The sequence below is a fragment of the Carya illinoinensis genome, chromosome 11 (genome assembly GCF_018687715.1).
Source record: "Carya illinoinensis cultivar Pawnee chromosome 11, C.illinoinensisPawnee_v1, whole genome shotgun sequence".
Taxonomy (NCBI): Eukaryota; Viridiplantae; Streptophyta; class Magnoliopsida; order Fagales; family Juglandaceae; genus Carya; species Carya illinoinensis.
The window spans coordinates 32,320,241-32,340,483 of NC_056762.1; the positions used below are offsets into that span (position 1 = coordinate 32,320,241).

The window sequence follows — 20,243 nt, forward strand, 5'->3', positions numbered from 1 at the left end:
CTTATCTCATAAGGATAGGACCTGCAGAAATGCATGAGTCCCACCATTGAAGATGTCAGATTCAGGTGGGGATAAGTTGTGTGTGTGTGTGTTTGTGAGAGAGAGAGAGAGAGAGAGCCTATGGCGCACCAAATTTATATGCATCACTAAGTGTAAAATTCAAGTCTATTCCAGAAAACCTGAACGCTATAAACTTACCATGTTCATCTAAAGCCACAAGAAGTGTCAAGTCATCTGAAGGACTAGCTGCACCAACATGTTGATGAGGAGGACCAGAAGGTATAATTGATCCACCTTGTAAATATAAAGCTGGCAAATCCTGTAAGTCCAAATTAAAGGGCGAGAGAGAGCATAAAAAACATTAAAAATCCATAAACATTGACTGTCAAAACAAAGATATAGGAATAGATACCGGATGAGAGTCATCAAAGTCAAAGCGGAGCCAAGTTCCATTGGGTAATGTACAGTCCAATTTATCCAGCCCTTGATCACGCATCGTGCTAATCAAATGGCAAGGTTGTTAATACAAATTTTGTGGGTCAAGCACAAGATATATTTATATATGATGAGAGAGAGAGAGAGAGAGAGAGAGAGAGATCTTTATTCTATAAAGGTACAAATTACACATTCAAGATAAAGAGAGTTATAAATTTTTCTTTTACTTTTCCCAGTGACGCAAATAATGCATATTGTGCAAAGTAGAATAAAGCTACATGAAAGAGAAGAAACACTGGAGTCATAACAATCTATAGAATTTCAGTAAGACCAAATTGGGAAGGAATGGGATGAGAACCTTGCATAAACTAAAATTGAACCCAAAAGAAAAGAATTTTCAAGCTTCCTTAAGTTGGGATCTTTTGTATCTGCAAAAGCAATCAATATACATTTATGAACGTGTGTAATATGTAATGATATTCTTAAAATCCAACAGATGGAATTTGAATAGTTGACAGCATGAGAACCCACCAGCGAAAAAAGTAGGCATTGCCACCGGAGTACCCACTGTATGAGCCAGATAGAACAGAGTGTATATGTATGGTATAAGGCGGTAGCGCCTTATCAATGCCAGGCGGCAAACTTCTTCACACTAATAAAACTGGAGTAAGTTCCAACTAATTGTAGGCAAAACAGATTAAAAAAAAAAAAAAAAACAATACAGAAATTGGACAGGGGTAATCAGTAATTGCTGAGTATAAGACTGGAATGAGTCATTTCCACTTTTAGGGTACGAAATAATATAAGCTCTCTATATTTTAGTACAACACTTGCGTACAAGATACTCAGGTGGACGACTGTAGCATGATAAAAAAAAAAAATTGTAAATCATCCTCAGAGTATTAAATAGGCTTCAATGGGATGACAATTCCACAATTCGCAATTCATATGGCAGAAAATGCGAAAAATATCTCTTTAATTTTCTATGACATATTGAATATAGAGCAGTAAGTACACAAGATTTTTCATATCTGATAGGGCTACAGTACCCAACTAGAAGTATTCATCACAAAGATATTTGGTCTTCTTTTTTATACCCCCCATTACAGATACTCTAGCCTCCTCTTTCTTCAATATAATTACTTATCTTTGGAAAATAAAGTTGTGATGTGGCAGAAAAAGCTAAAATATAGGAAAGGGGACAACATATTAGTTCAAGAGGGACCAAATAATCCTATAATATGAAAAATCTTACTTTTTTCCTAAGAAAATCAGCTGATATTCTTTCTAGGATGTAAACCGATTAGTCAAATCCATATGAAATGAAAATTTCATGCAGGCATTAAGGGACAGCGATGGTTGGTGCTTTACTCGATTATAATAGGGTAATGCTTTGCTTGTTAAATTTCACTTTACACAAATATCATTACTGTCAAATCCATATGAAATGAAAATTTCATGCAGGCATTAAGGGACAGCAATGGTTGGTGCTTTACTCAATTATAATAGGGTAATGCTTTGCTTGTTAAATTTCACTTTACACAAATATCATTACTATTCTACTTGAGACTTTGGCTTAGGCAGTCAATGGATGCGATTATAAGTAGTATTATACCATTCTAATGTATTCCACTGATAAAAAAAATATTGCTTTAATGTATTCCATTGTAAAGAGAACATTTGATGTTAACCAACAGATTAAAATGGTTATGAAGCACATGGATATGAGTTATATCTTTAAATGGAAGATTGTTAGAAATTATCCTTTCATTAAAAATCAGCTTTCTTCAGTGTCAGATCTTTTATATCATACCCAGTCCCAACTCTGGATAAACGATGGTAATGTTAGATGCCAAGCTAACATAAAAATTTTATCACAACTGATAGTTTAACATCAACCATTATTTAGAGGAGAAAGGGATAGAAGTAACAAAGAAGCATACCATATAACAGAAGAAAATTGTTTTTTTAAAAAATAGATTATTTATAATTCATATGTAATTAACACAAAAGTTTCAGAACTTCTATCGTATATTTAGGTAGTTACTTACGAAGGAGGTGATTTTAGGAATTCTGCTGCAACTAATGTGAAATTGAAAGCAACCAAGGAATTCTCTTAGTTTTCGCGAATTAACTTTGCTATCATATTCTTAAACTTTCTGCAGTTTTAAGTATGACTTACAATAACTAAATTACGAAGGCATCCTTCATACAGCAGTAAAAGCGTGTAACATAACTATCCTACGTTTAATGAAGGTCAACACTCTAATAAAGATGCTTGAGGTGTTCGCATAAAGACCAGGAGTATCCAATCTTGATGCATATGTTTTCTCACTTATTAATATCATTCTAACATTTTGGGTTTGTCTATGAAGCGGGGGAATATATTGGGGAGTATCCAAGAGTATTAGCATTCGATAAAGATGCTGTATAGATTTGGCTCGCTTTGCTTCTTTGAGATGATGAAAAACAGGCTAACCTCTCAATCAAACAATTATAGAAACATATACAGCAAGAAAGCAACACGACATTGGATTCCAGCCTCACCCATATTTTATTCATTGCACAATTATCCTTTCAAATGTGAAAATAAGAAACACTAGGACAGCCAGTTGACATAAATATAAAGAGAATGAACTATATATAAATTATCACAGGTCCATTTCTAACAAGAATTATACATCTGCAACTAATCAAATTGGCACAATTAAGTGCTTCAATCATCAATAACTTAAAATGCTCATCACATACAAACCACAAGTTAGAAGCCAGTATAATGTAATTGTTGTAGTGCTAAAGGAGGACAAACCTCTTCCCCAAAAGACCAGGGTTCATGGTCAATGGTGCCAGTTTCAGAATGCCCACGGCAAAAAGGAAACATAGCGCCTATGCCCATCCACCTTCCAAAAAGCATGGGTGTTGCATTTCCAGCGAACCCACCAATATCAGGTCCCGAAAGTGGCTGACCACTAAGTCCCTGAACACAAACTAAAACCAAAATTAGAAGTTCCATGTTGAAAAGAAATTAGAAGTGTCCTGTCAAAAAAACTGAGCATGAAAGCGCGTCTCTAGAGAAACTATTCTGTAAAAGCAAAACAGTTCACAATCTCCAAAACTGAACAAAGTGAGGGAAGAATTCAGAAAAATATCTAATCTTGGAATAAATGAAAGAGAAGGGGGGAACTGTTTTCAGAAAAGAGGAACACTGTTTGCAGAAGTTTGAACAAGAACGTCAAGACAGAAAAAAGCAATAAGAATGACTTTCTTGCTTCCATTTGGGACAAGCATAACGCACCTTCCATGCAAAAAGGAACTGCTTTTTTTTTGTGGATAGGTAAAAATGAACTGCTTCACTGCCACTCAATGGTCTCTCAACATCATGGTACTCACATAATGTTAAGTTAGGAGCTACTCTAGGGGAAGATTACAAATGCCTGCCTTCTAACCATCAAACAGAACTCAAAGTTCATCACTATTATGATTTTCTTAGTAGAAAAATCACTAATACGAGCTACTTTAGGTGAAAAACTGAACCGATTCCAGTAATGGCTTTTTCTCTGCTAAGGCTGTGGAAGCCTATTAAGAGAATGGGGAGGCAATTGTGGCTAGGTCCAGTTTTGTTTGGCTTCTCGTGGACATGGAAATCTTTGGACAAGCCATGATTCTATATTAAAAGTACTCTGTCTAATTTTCTGCTTATTTTCTATCTTTATTTCCTATTCCTGTTGGTGTGGCAAATCGGTTGGAGAAGTTATATCGAGACTTCTTGTGGGAAGGTTTAGAAGAGGAAGCCAAGTCTCACTTGATTGGCTGGGATAAGATTTGTACTCCTTTGTTGTGTGGTGGGTTGGGGTTTAGAAAGTTGAGTATCTTTAATAAAGCATTACTTGGGAAATGGTTATGGAGGTATCATCAAGATTGCGAATCCTTGTGGAGGGCCGTGATTGATTCAAAATATGGGAGTGCTTGGGGGGGATGGAGTTCTAATGAGGTACCAGGTGCTCATGGTGTGGGGGTGTGGAAAAGTATTAGCAGTGGTTGGGATGATTTTGCAAACAAGTTTTTTTTTTTTGGTTGGTGACAGTTCCAGACTTCGTTTTTGGCATGATCCATGGTGAGGTGGTAGGGTTCTTAGTGCTGCTTTTCCAGATCTCTTCATATTTTTCAGAATTCAGATGCTTCGGTGACTGAGATTTTGGACTGTTCTAGTGGTTCATCCCATTGGAATGTTCAATTTTCTAGAGCCATTAATGATTGGGAAATAGAGGCTGTTTCTGAATTGTTTGGCTTATTGTATGTTACACATCTTGGGCGGGATGAGGGTGCTAAGATCCCTGCTCATAAAAAACGCACCTACAAACTACTGGCGCTAATTAATAACCGTTTTAGCCCTAGACTCCTATCAACATAACCTTCGAATCACGTGACTTGCTGAATCTAAAATTGCACATAAGCCACATACATGAAAAAGTGTTAAGAGGTCAAAACTGAAAATTACTCAAAGAAAAGCAACTTAATTCTTATTCCCGAGCTGCATTGACGTGTTTGGCTTCACATGATCACCATAGAGACAGCTCCAACGTTCTCCACAGAGCCATGGGGTATAGAAAAGATTTGTAGAGAGTTGGAAGGAAAGCCAAAACCATAAAGAACAAGAGAATCAAACGAACAAAAGCAAAAACCTCCAATTTTGCTTCTGGCAAAGTGGAGTCAGAAAAATACTTACCAATTGAAGTACCATGGAGATACTCATGTGAAGGTGGTCCCAATTTGAAAGGTTATCTCCTGTCCAGGTTGCAGCGTACCTTTGGCTACCAGTAAATCCAGCTCTGGTGAGAACAAAAGGTCGCTTATTTTCATTTGCTAACTTCATGCCTTCATATGTTGATCTTGCCATCAGCATGCCATACACCTAGAATGGGTAAAACAATAAATGAGAAAACTACATGATATATTATGCAAGTCAATTTCAAATAACGGATCTTGCAGGACCAAAGCAAACTCAACTAGTATATATCATCCATGCCCAGAGATTATTTTCAAAGCATGTTGACAGCAAAAGCTCATCAAGGAGAGTGTAGGGATAATAAAGCATGTAACAAGAGAGAAACACAAGACTAGGGTCACAGAGTAGTACATTGTGGTAATGAGAGTGATTCTGACAACCTCCAAGCTCATCATCTCCCTTATGGATATTGCTTTCAGGCATCGTTTTTGTTACAGACTAAAAAATGAAAATAATAATAATAATAATAATAATAATAGTTAGAAATTTTTTTTTTTAAAAAAAAAAGTATAAAATGATAATGTAAAATGTCAACACCAGACAGAATTGTTTAATACCTTAAAAACAGCTGGTTCATTCATATCATTCCATATGCCATCAACGCCATTAGATTCGAAATCTTTAACTAATGTAGCCCACCAGGAACGAACTTTTGACTGTGTAAAGTCAGGGAAAACACAATTCCCAGGCCATACCTCCCCTGAAGACAGATTGGAAATGTAGCAACACATCAACTATCAAAATACGACATACCAGTAAATTGAATATATACCAACAAATGGCCTTCCATCTGCTTTTTGAATCCAGGCATCACTTTTGGAACCACTGTCATAGACAAAATAGCCCTCTTCATGTTTGATTCCAGGGTCAAGCATCCAGATAGCTTTGAAACCATTCAGGTGAAGATCATTTACCAAAGACTTTGGATTTGGAAAACGATCCTGAAACATATCATAATTGCTAATCTCAATATCCAGAATTGTGTCAAGAATTTAATACAAGATAGCTAATTCATTCCCAACTCACTAGGAACTAACTTTTGTATTTAAAAGTTCACAGTAGTTGTAGCATGTAGCACAATATAGAACCTAACATGAACACACTCTATATATACCTCAATCAAGATTAGATAATTGTAAGTAGAAAATGCACAAATTGTTGAAAAAAAATTAAAATGGAAATAAAAACTGATCTATGATTACCTGGAGAAAAACATGGATGGTGTAATTTAAATAAAGAAAAAAAGAAAGCTGCATATACAGCACATGGGGATAACTTCACCCATCTCCCCTCCCACTCTCTAATCACCGATTATCCTCCCACTCAGAAAGAAAAAAAAAAGAGTATAGAACAAAATATTTATTAACAAAGAGAGGGAGAAACCTCAAACACTCTTCTAAACTCATTTGGAGAAATCTGCTGGTAGGAATTCAAAAGAAGGAAAAAAGAGAAAGGGGGAGAGTTAAGAAAAAGAGACAATGTGAATGCCATTGGCCACCCAGCCATTGTTGGCGAAAGGAGGAATAATGGATTTTCAGTCTTTAAACAATAATATTTTTTCTGATAAGTAAATCAAATTGTATTAATAAAAGAATAGGCATAGCCAAGTGTTACAAAGAAAGCCCTAATCTAAGTAGGGGCAAAAGATATAAGAAATTCATGAAAGGCTTGACCATTAAAATTAATGGCAATGGTCCAAGTACAAAGAGTTCTAAGAAAGAAAGCTTTTAGTTCCTCTGTCGATCTCTCTTTGTCCTCAAAAGTCCATTCATTAAGTTCCTGCCATATACACCACATGATGCAAATAGGAATCATCTTCCAAACAGCCTCAATCTGTTGATTGCCTCTTAAATCTGTGCAGCTAGCCAGTGCCGCCACAACTGTCTCAGGCATAACCCAGTCCAAATCTAATCTACTAAATACCTCGTTCCATAACCCTCAGGATGAATCACAGTGTAGTAAGAGGTGGTCCACCGATTCTCCCCCATTCTTGCACATATAACACCAATCTGCGATGATCACCCTTCTCTAACCTTATCCAGCGTTCTCTAGCCATAACTATGAACACCCATACATTATCCAGCATTCTCTAACCTTAAAGCTTTGTTTAGCCACCCCAAAAAGCAGCAGAAAACTAAAATTCTGGCCAAACCAGCTGGAAAACTCATGGTGGCCTACAACCTATCCTACTCAAAGATTGGGAATTTTTTCAATTACACCAATAGAGTTATGTTTCTTAGTTGATTTATTATCTTGAAGTGTTGATTTTGACAAAACTTTAGTAGATTGTGAAGGGAGCTCTAACCAGGGGGCAGGGGCATCTCAAGTAAAGGGTAAAGATGGTCTCTTTATGAAACTAAAAATTATATCATGGAATATAAGGGGGCGGAATGAGAGTAACAAGCAGCTCTAAATTAGAAACTTACTTCATCAAGGGAAGAGTGATATAATTTGTTTACAAGAGACCAAGTTGGAATTTATCACCAGAGAATTACTTTGAAGTTTATGGAGATGTCAAGATGTTGGCTGTGTTCATACTTGCCATCTAAAGGGGCATCTGGGGGTGTTTTAGTTATGTATGATAAAAGGGTGGTGGATACAATGGATGAATGTGTAGGAGAGTTTCCTGAGGCTTGCTTCTTTAAGCATATAGAAGAAGGATTCTTGTGGGCATTTGCAGGAGTATATGGCCCCAATCTTGATTCGGAAAGAAAGCTATTGTGGGAAGAATTGGTGAGGCTTCTTACTTGGTGGGAGATACCAAAATGTATGGGGGGAACTTTAATGTCACTCGCTTCCCGAGTGGAAGATCGGATGCATCTCACATTAACCCTGCTATGAGGGATTATTCTGACTTCATTTTCGAACATGAGCTTATGGATATTCCTTTAATTGAAGGCATGATCACATGGTCCAACAGCAGTAAAAACCCATCTTGGTTGAGGATTGATAGGTTTTTGATAACTTCAGATTGGGAATTACATTTTCTGGATGTAATTCAAAAGGACTACCCAGAATTTGCTCAAATCATTTTCCTATCATCTTAGACAGTGAAGGCATTCAAGGGGCCAAAAAGTATTTTAAATTTGAGAATATGTAGCTTAAAACTGACACTTTTGTAGACAAGATCAGATAATGGTGGTCGTTGTACTGCTTCCAAGGTTCCCCAAGTTTCATAATGACAAGAAAGCTAAAAGCGTTGAAGAATGATTTGAAGCAATGGAATTAATAAGTTCTTGGAAATGTGGCCCACCAAAGGTGCTCTCTCTTGGAGGAGCTACAAGGTCTGGAGGGTGAGGAGGCAAGAACTTGCTCTGAATCTGAGAGAATCCACAAAAGTCAAGTAGTCACAGAACTTGAAAGAGCAACATTGATGGAGGAGATCTCTCGGAGTGAAAAATCAAGGTGACTATGGCTAAAGGAGGGAGACAAGTGCACGAAGTTCTTCCATCGAGTGGCTAATTTGCAGGAACAATGCAATTGAGGCGTTGATGGAAGATGGTGCAATTTCCCCAGACCAGTTAGTCATCAAGAACCACATCATACAATACTACGAGCACCTGCTCTCAGAAAAGTATGCATGGAGACCAAAAATGGATGGATTAACTTCTGAATTATTAGACCAACAAGGTTCAAGGTGGCTTGAGAGGCTATTCGAAGAAGATGAAGTGTGCAAAGTGATCCGTAACATGGCTAGTGATAAGGCTCCAAGCCCTGATAGTTTTACCATGGGTTTCTTCCAAGTTTGTTGGGAAGTGATCAAGGATGATCTCGTGAGAGTGTTTCAAGAAGTTTCATTATAATGAAAGGTTTGAAAAAAGTCTTGATGCTACTTTTTTAGTTCTCGTTCCTTAGAAAAATGGGATTCATTGATGTTAGAGACTACCACCCTATTAGCCTTGTGAATGGGGTGGGGTGTACAAGATATTTTCTAAGTTCTGGTGAATAAATTGAGTATAGTGATGGAAAAGTTAATTTCAAAGCCTCAAAATGCATTTGCTAAAGGTAGACAAGTTCTTGACTCAACATTAAATGCAAGTGAAGTCTTGGACGGATGACTCAAATCGAAAGAACCTAGATTACTTTGCAAACTAGATATGGAGAAAGCTTATGAACATGTCAACTGGAACTTCTTGCTTTATCTACTTTCAAGAAGTGGTTTTGGGCTGAAATGGTGTGCTTGGGTAGCATATTGCATTTCTACAGTCTGTTTTTCTATCTTAGTGAATGGTTCGCTAGTGGGATTTTTTACTCCTCTTGTGGTTTGAGACAAGGGGAATCCACTCTCTGCATTACTTTTCAATATCGTGGAAGCTCTCAGTAAGATGATTTTGCCTTGTGGAATGTGGCTTTCTCTATGGCTTCTTAGGGGAAATGGTGATTATGGCTCTATTGATATTTCTCATTTGTTTTTTGCCGATGACACTCATCTTTCATGGAGCAAATCATGGGCATATTCAATCTTTGAGGGCTCTCCTCCTTTCTTTTGAAGTTGTCTCCAGTTTGGGAGTGAATCTTTCAAAGTCTAAATTGGTGCCCGTGGGGGTTGTCCACAATGCGGTGAATCTTGCTCACCTCTAGGGATGTAAGATATCTTCTATATCTTCTATACCTATAAAATATCTTGGCCTACCGTTGGGTGCTTCCTTCAAATCAGAGGTGATTTGGAATGGCGTGATTGAAAAGGTGGAACATAGATTGGCTCCTTGGAAGAGGTTATTATACTAGTCTAAATGGGTAGGCTTATTCTAATTAAAAGTACCATTTCTAATATACCAACCTATTTTTTTATCCTTGTTCCCACTCCCTATAAAGGTAGCTAATCGTATTGAGAAGCTACAATAGGATTTTTTGTGGAATGGGGTGGGAACGAGATCAAATTTCATCTGGTGAACTGGTCAATTGTTTGCACACCAAAATCTGGGAGTGGATTGCGGATCCATAATTTGATAAAGTTCAATCAAGCTCTTTTGGGTAAATGGTTGTAGAGGTACTAATAAGAAAGGGGGGCCCATAGAAGTCAATTATAGATTCAAAGTTTGAGGAGTCTTGGAGGATTGCTTGAATAAGGTACGTGGACCGTATGGGATGGGTTTGTGGAAACACATTAGAGAAGGATTGGAGACTTTCCTAAACCATGCACATATTGAGGTGGGTGATGGTTCTCGAGTCAAACTTTGGCACAACAAATGGTGCAGTGAACAAAGCCTCAAAGAAACATCCCCGTCATTTTTGAGCTTGTAAGGGCGAATGATGCTTTAGTTTCTGATCTCTTGGTCTTTTCACGTGGTTCCCCCCAATGGAATATAGATTTCATTAGGGTAGCACAAGATTGGGAGTTGGAAGTTATCACCGAGCTTTTTTCCTTGCTATATTCCATTAGGGTGATTGAGGGCACCATAGATAAGGTCAGTTGGAGCCCCTCCAAGAAAGGTAGATTTGCAGTTAGCTCGTTCTACCAAGTTCTAACTAGCCAGGGCATGACCACTATTACATGGAGAAGTATATGGAAGACGATAGCTCCTCTAAAAGCAGTTTTTTTTTTTTTTTTTCGGACAGCCTCCCTAGACAAGATTCTTACTACAGACAATCTGAGGAAACATTGTGTAATAGTGCTAGACTAGTGTTGCATGTATAAGAAGAATGGGGAATCAGTAGATCACCTGTTTCTATATTGTGCGGTGGCTAGGACCATGTGGGACTTTTGTTTGAGGGAATAGAATTATCATAGGCCATGCCTCGTAGGCTGGTGGATTTTCTAGCAAGCTGGAGAGGACTCCAAGGCAATCCACAAGTGGAACAATATGGAATGGCCCCTATACGTATGTGTTGGTGCATCTGGCTGGAAAGAAATGATACAAGATCGCAAGTCGACAATGGATAAGCTTAAAGTTCTCTTCTTTAAAACCTTGTTCTTGTTTTTTATAAGTAAAAGTTGAAGAGTGGTCGATTCTTTAAAACTTGTCCTTATGGGTGGGGGTCATTGATTTTAATGGACTAAATGTCCATAATTTACTTACGGTTGTAAACCCTAGTTAGGTACTTCTCATGTATACATCCTTTTCTTATGAATAAAAATTATTGATTACCTATCAAAAAGGAGAAATGATTTATACAAGCCCCACGCAGGGCTTTGTAAAAAAGTGACCCCACCTCGAAAAAGTGTTAAAAAAAAAAAAAAACTATTCATTTTAGTTGGACCACTTTTTTACAAAGGGTCTACGCGGAGTTTGTCTATTCGAGGCTTGTATCTAGCATTACTCATCAAAAAATAGATTGTGAAGAGTTGAAAAATTACCAATTGAAAAATTCCCAATATTAGTGTTTGATAAATTGAAACGTGACATTTTTTTTCAAAATCATACACTCAAAACATTTAAATGAGTAGTTAAACTTGGTTGGTTATGATTACTTTACACCAATTCGAAAGTTAAGGCTTGGCATAAACTGAAAATTGGGGATTTTGATGAGTTAGCTTATAATAATCTTGAATTGATGTGTTTATCATGTAACTGAGTCATTATTTTTATTGATTAAATGCCTAAAACAGATTAGGTATCGAACAAAATGATATTGATTACAATTGTATCATTTTGAGGATTAGCTAATTAAGGTAAAATTACTATTTTTTTGGATAAGCAAGAAAGAAGGTAATAGTTTTAGGGAACTTATCATTAAAGGCTATAGTAGCAATACAAATTGGCCAAAGTAGGGGATCATCATCCTAACTAGGGACCACACAAACTAGTCATACGGAGTGAATGTATGACCAGAGTGATGAAGTCTAGGGAATAAGGTTGTTGATAATATTTGAGAGTAGTAGAATGATTTGTTGCTTACTGTAAATTATTAACTAACCGTTTTGCTATTCTATTTTAATTGAACTAAAATCCATTTAGTCCTTCCTGCAGAACTTAAATTTCATGGGCATGATGACATGAGGAATGTATATTCTTTGGATCTTCTTTAAACAGATCCAAAGATTTAATCTGGATTAATTTAACTTACAAAGTTGGTTCATTAAAATTCTCTCTTATGTTTTTTAGATAATACCACATATCAAGATCCTATTGACTAGAGTTTTTATGAAATATTGAGGAGTTGATAATACAAGTACACGAGAGCCAAATAATTTATCTTACTAAGATTATTGTATTATGTTTTCATGTTATTATTTGGTTCAGAATTTGGTAGCGTAGACTTGATTTGATGTTATGCAACTATAGAGATTCTTGTTTCAGTTAGTTTCTGGACTTATTTCTTTATGGTGACATTTTTTTATAAGCAAGAATAAAACTTTATTGATAGAAAAAGATGTAGCCCAAGTACAAGGAAACTAGCTACATTACAATCCAGCCTTAACATTACATATATTCTTTTATAAGTAATTGAAGCTTTTTTAAAGACTGCAAAAGGAATAACCCATGTGTAAAGGAAGTATACAAGAGAGATACCTATCTAGGATTAGAAAAATAGAAGAAAATCATGAAACTCATCATATTAAAACATATTGATACAAATGAATATAATATCTTAAAAAGTTCAAATAAATAGAAAATAATGTAATTACTCACGCATTATGATTATTTATAGGAAAAATATAGTTGCAAGCATAATTGTGCACTAATCTGTACATCAATGTGATGTGATTGGTCAAAAAGTAGATTTTATTGAAAACAGTGTTAATTTAAATTTTAAATATGAATAAATCAGTATTGGTACACAGATTAGTGCGCGACTGTACTTGTATATAGCAAAACTCCTATTTATATCCAAGATTGTGCTTCTATATCGTCATGTTAGTTTCAAATCAGTGATTGTCACCCTCATAGGGGCATCAAATAGGGTAAAGTCAGCACTTAACTATTTCTATCTTTTGTAGGACCGCATTGAAACAATCACCAATTCAAAAAGTAGATTTTATTGAAAACAGTGTTAATTTAAATTTTAAATATGAATAAATCAGTATTGGTACACAGATTAGTGCAGACTGTGCTTATATATAGCAAAACTCTTATTTATATCCAAGATTGTGCTTCTATATCGTCATGTTAGTTTCAAATCAGCGATTGTCACCCTCATAGGGGCATCAAATAGGGTAAAGTCAGCACTTAACTATGTCTGTCTTTTGCAGGACCGCATTGAAACAATCACCAGTTCAGAGCCAAAATTGGAAGCCTACCACTGTTTAGGAACTGAAATTGTATTTTGACCCAAAAACTTGTTTTCAGGGAGTAAGAATACAAGAACAACATGATTTATGATAAATTCAATTCAGATGACCAAGAATTAATGTCCTATGGAATCATCATACGAAGGACCTTTTTTATAAGAAAACAACTAGGGACCAGTTAAGGAGGACGTGCCTTGTCAAAAGTGAAACAACGAAAGCCATCCATGTAATCGATATCCATCCATATGACATCACAAGGTATGCCTTTCTCCCGCATTGTATTGGCAATCTGCAAAAATGAGATGTTCAACGATCAGGAATAAGAGAGAGCTAAATAATGTTAGAAAAAATATAACCCCCCCCCCCCCTTCCTTTTTTCCCACCCACAGCAAGTGAGAATATACAAACAGCACATATCATACAAAATGAGCATAATAGTGTTCCTAAATGCTCAATATCAAGTGGAAGACGTAAATGCAGAAATTACCACACACATATGGTCCACCTTGAGGTATTTTAGAGAGTGTATTAACTCTAGGTTTTTCATTAGAATGCACGCCATGCCTAAACTCTTATCTATTGTCAGGAATAAGAAATATGATGATTTTGCTTTCTCTTTAGCAAAAAATTAAAATTATATTATATTGCATTTGTCAACATATGGCCAATCTTCTAAATTTCCCCAAAAAAATCCAAAGTAGGATTTGAATATGTACTACCACAAGCATGCATAAACACATGCATGCAAGGAGAAGTGAGGGAGGGTAAGATAGGGAGATGCTAGTTTAATTGAGACAAATAGAAATATTTAGAAAGTACCTACCTCAAGAACCCTTTTATCTGAGTCATAGCTCCAACGACATTGGTGATAGCCTAGTGACCACTTTGGGGGCATAAATATGGATCCTGATGACATATCATTAGTTATTCAGCATCTACTTCTCTACCAAATGGTATATTTTTTGGCTAAAGAACAAGTTAGTGGTTGGTAGTCAATCAGTTCGTGTTCATAATGGAAACTATAAGAATCATAAATATTTGAAAACCCTATTAAGTACCAGTATCTGTCGCATATCATATCAGATCAGATACGGATACAGATTTGCACATGGTCAGATGCATTTCTGAAAATTAAAAAATGTTTTTGAACTTCAGACACGAGCCAAGCATGATCATGATAAAAGAGTAACAATCTGACTCCTGTTCATGCTGAAGATTTAGTACCTTGGCATATTAATCTTTAACAATATGGGAAGACTATAAGAAAGTAGTGAGCAAGATGTTGGATATTGGGATGATGCTTGAGATTTCCATTGCAAGAGCTTCACTTGTGCAGATACTAAGACCGTTCTTTTGAAGGATAATGATGATCATGAAGGGAATGAGATGGTCACAATTGGATCATCTTAACTGTAGTCTAGAGTTTGAACATGCTAATTTGCCATCAAATATTTCTTTAAAATTGCCTTTAGATATGTTTTTAAGCATTTTGATGCCTTCTTAAGTTTTTTTTTTTTTTTTTGGCATAAAACTAACATTAAACTTACATAAAATATATCTCTAAATTAATTAATTAATTGTGGATCCCCATCATTTCATTTCCTAGTTTCCTTAAAACTTAGATTTTCATGTACATATTTTCTTCTACATGTATCATGTATCGGTATCGGTGCTTTTGACATAAGAACTTGTAGCAAACCGTAATTTTGTTCGCTCATGATAATAGACGAGTGCAAGATTTGAAACATGTATCCAAGTAAATCCGAGTTCTCACAAAGGAAATAATGTGTCACAACAGCATTGAGAAAAACATATCCTTGTGCTAGAAGTACAATACAATAAACAGAATCCTTGGAATATCACCAAAGCCTTCAATCAGAGTTTCTCTCTAATTTTTACAAGACCAAAATACTTGCTTACAAAGTAGCAAAATCCTAAAACAATACAGGAATAACTCCAAATAAATAAAAAAAGAAGTTAGAAGGCCTTTAATGACCAAATAAGAGCTATAAGTCAAACAAGAAAAGGAAAACCTACCAAGAATTACATGAGCTGCACTCAAAGATGTAAGAGTTAGCAAACAATCGCTAAGTTTAATACCTAGGAATTAGGATCCTTGAAGAAAACTTGACATCAAATTTTGAATTACCAGAGATGTAAATCCCTTGCAATGATAATTTCACCTATGGCTCACCTTGGGTCACATCTCAAGTTGAATCAGGAAAGCTCTCCAAAACTTATAGTTGGCAAAAAGTAATGATGTATGATTCACTGGGTAAACCTCACTTATACCACCGTAGGTTTGCATTAAATAATAATAAGACCCATCAATCACCAAATTTTAGGTTCATCTATAATTGAGTTAGACATTGTGGCTGCATTAACATATTTGAATTGTTATGATAAGAGATTAAGAAACAAAAGATAACACTGTTTAAGAAATTACCAATTGCATGAGACAAAGATCTTAAGACATCAGTGGGTGAAGAAAATGGACCAAATGTAATAACTGGATATGAGGATGGAGCAACAAATTGTATTGTCGATTCCTTCCTGAGGTCAATCTGCTTATGAAAAGATAAATGCAAACAACAAATGGGTAAAACATATAAAGTCTTTAGGTATCAGAAAGATTAACTTCCATGTGATTCATTTATCACAGCACCTCACAACGTTGTGTTGTGTCAGCAAGAACTCCCAATGCCTCTCCATTGGGAAGAAGAGCTAGCACCCAAGGATGAGACTGGTACAAGGACGTAGTTTCAGGACCATAACCCCATGCATCCGTGTTCCAAGCAAAAACCTAAAAGAAATGAAACCACTATATTTAGAGAACAAGGATAATGCTTACATGGGTCAAATATCAAGCAAATAACTTACTCTCTTTCCCGTCCGCTCAAGTTGTCCACTAACTTCTCCAGTTCCATAAAAGGAGGTGCCAGCAGGAAGCTAAACCAGAAGCAAATTACATCATATCAATTAACGAGGAATCATGTTAGTCTTGAAGTTGCAGCAGAAAAGAGACAAAAACAATGTATCTGTTGTAATATATTAGATGGAAAATATTTTACAGCACGTTGAGGACAAACCATTACACAGTAGTAACTGACCTCAATTTTAACGATCTGCCTCCCAAAAGGAAATTCAAATGTTGGGGTATATAGGGGCACCTTGTGACCTGTAATCGGTTTATCCCTATCCTTGCTGTTTATAAAAGATAAACTAGGAAATGCTGCATCTCTATCATTTGCAGAACAATCAAATCGAAAGATTCCATCTTCCAGTATAGGTTGAAATATCATATCCCCTGAAGTGACATCTGCAGTCTTTTCTTTGTAATCAGCCATTTTAGATGTCAACCCTCTACTAATTAACTCCTTACCAAGCCTATTCTTCCTGCATACCACGGCTTGCATTAGGAATCCTCTAACAGGTAGTGTTCACTCAGTACCCTACTCAATTTTACTCGAAACATAGCAGAAAAGGATATTCAAGTTGAAAATGGCATTACAGGTCATGTCACAATATGAGAATGTAATATTAAAGAATCGCCTATGAAGTTGGAAGCACGTACGAGATGGTTTGTTGCAGATATTTAAAAAAAAAAAAAAACACATGAGAAACAATACTTTACCCTCACCTAGACGGAAAGGAGAAATTTTCAGGCGAAGATAAATACCATTGTTTTAGGTTTATTTTTTGTAACAACAACACTGGACAATATGCAGTAAGACGTACTTCTCCCAATCCCGCACCCCAAAGGCCCAAAACAACAGAGAGGTTGGCCCCAAAACCCTTTTGAAAACGATAAAGGCCCTTTTGAGGACAACGGGCAGTGCACATTACTTAAATTTGGCAATGTATAACGTTACTTACCCCACGATATCTGAAAAAATAAAATCATCTAAAATAGTGCTGCAAAAAGAAGAATGTTATATGCTACAGTACACAGTATACCAACTCGTATATTTATATATTAAGTCCAGTGTGACAAAACTACAAAAATGCTGCATTGTCATCGGCTTTTCTTTTTTCAAGCATGAACATAAAACACAAATGCCGAGGAAATGAAAACAACATTATTTGATCAGCAAACAGCTATCAGCCTATCAACTTTCCAACCCACTCAGTTTTTCACTAAACAATGATGGTTAATTTTTTAAATTTGAAAGGATCCCACCATAAAATGATGGATAATAAACCGAATTTTTACGTAGAAAACTCTTTTAACCTATGTCTATGATAATGAGATCACGTAGCGGACGCCATGGGCTCAAAACCTATTGCTTATAAGATAAATAAAAATGAAGACAGTCGCATCACAAGCGCAACAAAACCTCTGCAAGTTTTTACCCAGATGAGTTTAAAACTCGAAAAACAACGTTAAGGCTTGGTTTTGTTGAAACGAAATGACTTCAGTTAAAAAGATAAAAGTTAAATCATTATTATTTTAAATTTAAAAAAAATTAAATTGAAATTTAAAAAAAAAATAAATTATTTATTATGTTTTATATAAAAATTAAAAAAAAATATAATGATGAAGTATTTTTCAATCTAAAAACGTTTGAGAAATTATTTTATAAAAGCAGATGAAAAAATAAGTCAAGCAACGAGTCAACGAAAAGCAGGCAGGAGGAAAGCATGTCCGTAAGAATCAAATCCCAACAGCCATCCATTGATGGCGGTAAAAGAATCTGTGATCACCTGAAGAGGCCCTCCGAACCAAGAAGACCGTGCTTCTTCAACCTCGATACTGACGATGATCGTCGTCCACTCCAGTTCGAACTCCAGATACAGCAACTTTTATAGAGATGATGCTGCTGTCGGTGACTGTGCGCGAGGTCCAGTGTAGCCCCACCAAATGCCAACCTGAATAATTGTGCTTCTCCCATTGGTGGAGCCCGTGAACTTCTTTTTCCTTATTTTAAAGATAAAATATTCAAGGGAGAGAAAGGAGCGTGTGAAGTAAAATATGGCAGCCCGACATGGAAGCCTGAAGGCGATGATGAACTATTTCGAGCATATCTATTTCGAACATATGCTCGAAATAGTAACGCCTGCAGGTAGAGCCAAGTGTCGGCACGATTTTACCTTTACATTATCCAATTGTTTTCGAGCATCCACGTTGTCCGTAAAATTTATTATCATTTAATTAAAAATAATATTTTTTTAAAATTTTTTTAAATTTTACTTAAAATTTTATTAATAAAATTACGTACTAATTTACGTATTAATATTAATTTCTTCATATTTAAAAATAAAATTAATATTATTTTCAATAAAATCTATTTTTTGATCAAACACATTATATTAGTGTACATATTAATATACAATTATACTTGTTAATAGATTTTTCCTTTTATACTTATCTTTCAAAAATCTCTTATATCTCATTCTTTATATTTTTTTATTATATTAAAATAATATTTTTTTATTCTTTTTTTATTACTTTTTTCTCATTTTTATTTACAAACTTAACTACTCAATATTTTTTTGTTACATTTTGAACTATTAATCTAGTAAATATTTTAAACAAAAATTTCAATTATTTTTTTGTGGGTATGATAATATTTTTAAAATTATTTTTTTATATTTTCGTAATCATTTAAATTATTTTTAAAAATATTATTTAAAACTATAACAAATATGAGTATGATAAAAAATGTAGATGATTGAAAAAATAATTTATTTTATATGTTAGAATAAAATATTAATAAAAAATTATTTAGGAGATAGTTCTCTAAATATGGAGAATCACTGGTCATCCCTAAACATTTTCCTTAAAATAAGGATCCGGATGTAGGGATATTTTGATCAAAACCGTATAATAAATCTCAAATCATAGGGAATCTGGTGCTACGATGCTCTTAGCATTAGCATATTGGTGCAGGAGAAAAGATAAAATGCTAAAATTATATATTTTGTTTTTTTGTTTTTATCTTGAAATAATTTTTTTTAATAATAATTATATTTTTTAAAACAACTTATATTTTACAATTTTACTTACCAGATGTTAATTAATAATTTAATATTAAATTATTATTTGACAACTATCTATTTTTGCAATCTAATCATCCAATGATCATATCTATAATTTTTGAATCAGATAAACACATTTTGACAACTATTCTTCTAACTAATAATCACATTTACAATTATTGAAACCAATAAACACATTTTTTCAACCCTTATTTTTCTACCAACCTTATTTGTTGTAGGTAATAGTCTCAGATTAAGCCCTATAAATAGATCAACCTCTAAACTACTTCTTACTCATCTTCTTCCAATTCTTTATATTATATTCCCTCAATTTGCTATGGATTCCTGAAATATTGATCATATTGTATATGACGATTATTTTAATTATGAACTCGATATGATTGAAACAATGTTGGTAAAACAAGAGTGAAGGGTTACTAGGGGAGTATCTGCTTCACGTCATCATAATTCTCAATGTCGTACGTTCATCAAACATGATCTATTGGAAGGTTATCAATGCTTTTGGAATGATTATTTTATCGAGCCACCAATGTATATGCTCAATGTTTATATGAGAATGTTCCAAATGGGTCATGGTTTATTTGTATGAATCCATTCTGCAGTTGAAGTTTATAATGATTATTTTATTCAAAAAAGAGATAGCAGTGAAGGCTCGGATTGTCTTCCCTTTAGAAGATGACTGCAGCAATTGAGATGCTCACATATAGGGTAACGACAGGTCTTATGGACGAGAATGTCATAATCGAAAAAAGCACTACATGAGTGAGTATGAAAAAAAAATTTAAGGCGATTATGTCAATTTTTTTTATTAGTACTTGAGGTCTCCAAACAGCAGTAATATAGCAATGT

The 20,243-nt window shown here is 35.0% G+C and overlaps 1 protein-coding gene across 2 annotated transcripts in view; it reads right to left on the minus strand.

The window, feature by feature from the left end:
* LOC122280921 (alpha-glucosidase 2) overlaps positions 1–18,441 on the minus strand; it is a 33,731-nt gene extending 15,290 nt beyond the window's left edge. The window contains exons 1-16 of one of the 2 annotated variants that reach the window (XM_043092055.1): positions 18,099–18,441; positions 16,505–16,790; positions 16,275–16,343; positions 16,060–16,197; positions 15,841–15,958; positions 14,218–14,300; positions 13,588–13,683; positions 5,994–6,162; positions 5,779–5,921; positions 5,573–5,659; positions 5,162–5,347; positions 3,245–3,412; positions 967–1,087; positions 794–863; positions 413–500; positions 199–319 (exon numbers count right to left, since the gene is read on the minus strand). In XM_043092055.1, coding sequence (XP_042947989.1) covers positions 199–319; positions 413–500; positions 794–863; positions 967–1,087; positions 3,245–3,412; positions 5,162–5,347; positions 5,573–5,659; positions 5,779–5,921; positions 5,994–6,162; positions 13,588–13,683; positions 14,218–14,300; positions 15,841–15,958; positions 16,060–16,197; positions 16,275–16,343; positions 16,505–16,790; positions 18,099–18,286 — 2,131 coding nt within the window. In that variant the 5' untranslated portion in view covers positions 18,287–18,441. Of the gene's footprint in view, positions 1–198; positions 320–412; positions 501–793; positions 864–966; positions 1,088–3,244; positions 3,413–5,161; positions 5,348–5,572; positions 5,660–5,778; positions 5,922–5,993; positions 6,163–13,587; positions 13,684–14,217; positions 14,301–15,840; positions 15,959–16,059; positions 16,198–16,274; positions 16,344–16,504; positions 16,791–17,034; positions 17,253–18,098 lie in introns of those variants that run through there. The other variant, XM_043092054.1, reaches the window with a different exon arrangement.
* Between the last annotated feature and the right edge of the window lie 1,802 nt (positions 18,442–20,243).